The sequence below is a fragment of the Entamoeba invadens genome (assembly GCF_000330505.1).
Source record: "Entamoeba invadens IP1 unplaced genomic scaffold scaff_1105074724957, whole genome shotgun sequence".
In the NCBI taxonomy this organism is placed as follows: Eukaryota; Evosea; order Mastigamoebida; family Endamoebidae; genus Entamoeba; species Entamoeba invadens.
In genome coordinates, this window is record NW_004191594.1 from 221227 (window position 1) to 224805 (window position 3579).

Consider the following 3579-nt stretch of genomic DNA (forward strand, 5'->3'; position numbering starts at 1 on the left):
TTTTATAAAAATCATATCACTTTCATAAAAAATACTATCACAAGTAGACCTAATTCGACTGTAAGGATTAAACAAATTACAAAAAGAAACAACAATTCGATTGTTTGTTCTAAAACTCAATGTTAATTCACAACCTTATTTTGATAAAAACTTTTTTAAATTTGTATACCTGTTATAACAAATAAAAGTTTTCAAATTTTATTAAATCAATTTTTTCCTTTTAATTGTTTAAGGAAAAAATAAACAATTTTATGTACGAATAAAAGTATTCAATTAATTCTTTTGATGTTCAGATTTGACAATTTAATAAAAATGTTGAATATGTTAAATGAATTACATTTAAAATCGTTTAATATAAATTTTATAATTATAGTATTAACCAATATAAGTTAAGGGTGTGATTGATAAAACATTATTTCATAAAAACAAATAACATTTATTTTGTGTTTAATGATATGTTATTCAATTAAACTTTCACGATAAATATAATATAGTGAAAGTCATACACTTAAAAACGACTTAAATAATAACACAATTGATTAATAATAAGTATAGTGAGTGTATAGAAAACCTTAAACACGGTGATAAAAATGTACTTTATTATAGTCTTATTTTATGTTTTTTCAAATGTTCAGCTAATTAAATAAATAAACTAAAGACCAACAGAAAATAGTCGTACAGCAAGAAAATTGTCGTACACTTGTGTTTTTAGTATCAAACAAACCAAAAAATCGGGTATATTTTTTCACATATAAAATTTGACTAAACAATCAGGAAAAAAATTGGGTTTTGAAAAAATAAAAACCCGACTTTATACAGAAAAAAACCTTAAAACAATGTGTACGACTATTTTCTGATGTACGACAGTTTTCTGGTGCTCTTTAGTCAATAAATAATACCACTTTTAAGCTTTGGTATATTTTTCAATTAAAAACAAAAGGTTTTAAAATTGTTGCTTTCAATTTAATGAAATAACGCTTTTCTTTAACGAGTATAACAGACATACATTTAGTAAACTTATCCCAACACCTGCACCCAATTGAATAACTTTTTTTTACAAAAACTTGGATTCTTTTTGTAAATCTACAACAGTCAACAATAATCGATTCTCACGATTCTAATTTACGTTGTTAATTAACCTTTCTCCGCTTCGATCTTTAGACGTTTTTTATCTAAATGTTGTCAATTTCAACTGTACTTAAATTCTTTCCAAAAGTAATTATATATCTCTCTTTATAACTTTTGTATTATTGATGCAGTGCATTTTCATACTCCTCGTGTACTCTTTGTTTTAAAAGTTTTTTCAGCTGAAGGTTTTTGATTGTGAAAATGTTTGAAATTTACTATATTTTTTAATATAATATAAATTACCGTGGGTTAAATTTAATTGTTTTGTTTGAAAATTATTTGTGGTTTTTTTGGAAGCAATATTACATAAAATACTTCAAGACTTGACAGAAATACAAAAACAAAAACACAAAAGAAAGGATGTAAAATTGTTGCTTGAGGCAAAGTTGGTAAGCAAGCTACTTAAATAAATTGATTAAGACTCAAACGACTTGGTCAATAAGATGAAAAGCCTCAAAATAAATGTATAAGACAGCCCACGACAATGATTGATGGACGTTTTGACGCCGCAAAAGCCAATTTACAAATTGATGCGCGTTGATGGTATTGATTTAGAAAGATTCTTTTTCGGCATGAAAATTGAAGAACCTGAGTTTGGTGCGAAAAAGAACAGTTCACAGTCTGGGTTTAACGTGTTGATATATGATTAGCTCTAACAACGAAAAAGTATAAGCCTAAAGCGACATAAAGAACAAAACAAGTCCCTTTATTTGAAGTATCAACGTTTTTGGAGACATCGCTATCACTTCAAATAGCTTCCTTGAATACAACAAATGCAAATAATTTCAGAATCGTTTAGACTTGTAAAATCGGGTGGACTAAAAGTGTCCGTTCTGATGTTAACTTTGATCAGTTTTTTAAGATAAAACTAGTTTGATTTATGGTTTCAAAACTAATTTATTTAAATTTTTATAAAATTGAAATAAATAAATTTTTGTGTAGTTTTTAGTGTGAAAAAACCTGATTGATTTATTTTTTTGTGGGTAAAATAACACAATAAACAAAAAGGTTTATTAACTATCCACATAAGTTACGAAACATAACACTTGTCAATTACATCTCCTTTTTATAACACTAATTATCCCACTTTCCATCCCAAAGCTTTCACTCTCAGTTTGTGGGCCGCAATAGGCGAACATTTGGTATTTGCAAAGTAAATGACTCTGTTTTTGACCTTATAATCAAACTTTCCTTGATAACACAGTTTTTGTTGACACCCAACGGTCTCCAACCCCAGTTCTTTAAAGGTTCCATTATAGTAAAGTACATTGAGAAGAGCTTGATCATACCCCCATTCCATGTGTTGCAAGTCCATGTGTTGAACATACAAATCCATCATTCTTTTCATTTTAAGAGCACCCCCATACCCAAACCCTCCATTCAAAGCTGGCCATTTGTTGTCTTCAAACTGTTTTCTAATACCCTTAGTAAAGAACTTTTCAATCCAGTCGCCATGTGGCGGGAATGAACTTGGCCCGTAACACACCGACTCGTTCTTGAAGCTCAAGCACTCTTTCATCCACCCAATGTTGTCAACGCCAAACGTTTTGAAAAAGTCTGTGAAGAACAAAACATCCATCAAATCGACCAGAACAACACGATCCATAATTTCAATATGTTTTGATATGTATTTGTTGTACGAAATGTACCTCATCGCAACGGCATTTTCAGTGTCTTTTTTTGTTGCATTCACGTACTCGATGTTGTAAAATTCAAAATTTCTGATGTCAATTGGGCAGTTGTGTGGCACAAAGTTATATAAAATTGTCACAATGCGCGCTTTTGGCATCGACCTCCGAGCCATCTTTAACACTTCCCACGTTTGTGGTTTAAAACACTTCTCAAACATGTCGTGAGAACCAATGACAAAGTCTCGTTCATTGCTGGAACTGAAGTTCAAAACATCGCCACACTCCCCAGTGTAATTAAATTTATTTGTGTCGAGATACCTATTCCGGTACTTAACAGAAGACGATAGACTATCCTCGTATCCAAGTCTTGTTGTGCAATGGAAGAGAACCGACATACATGTCACAAAAAATATCACTGCTATAAATCCTTGTACAATGACAAAATGGAACGACATAATGACTACAATGAATTCGTTTGAATTTTTTGTTTTTTTTCGAATATTTTTTAAACTATTAATTTATACGAAAAATAAATTAAATTTTGTATCAGATCAAAAAATTATCTTATTTTTATTTGAATAAAAAAACACAAATTACTAACTAATTTTTATAGGGGAGTTAATGTGTCAATACAAAAACAAAAGAAGTCGATTATTCCTCAATATACAACTGTTTCAAATACTTCAAGTATTCCCTGATATTGATTTCCTGCAATCTCGTGTCTTTTAGAGACATCAACTTTTGTCCCAAATCATATTTTGCAGTGTTGAAGTTGTGTGTTTGATCGTTTTTGTGTTTATTTTTAATTTCTAATGCATCC

General features: G+C 29.7%; 1 protein-coding gene across 1 annotated transcript; it reads right to left on the reverse strand.

Annotated features, from left to right (window-relative positions):
- Positions 1-2206: 2206 nt before the first annotated feature.
- EIN_377050 (hypothetical protein) lies at positions 2207-3214 on the reverse strand (the record flags this gene model as incomplete). Its single annotated transcript, XM_004182788.1, has 1 exon — positions 2207-3214. One exon carries the CDS (start codon positions 3212-3214, stop codon positions 2207-2209), a length of 1008 nt encoding a protein of 335 aa, XP_004182836.1.
- Positions 3215-3579: the final 365 nt, after the last annotated feature.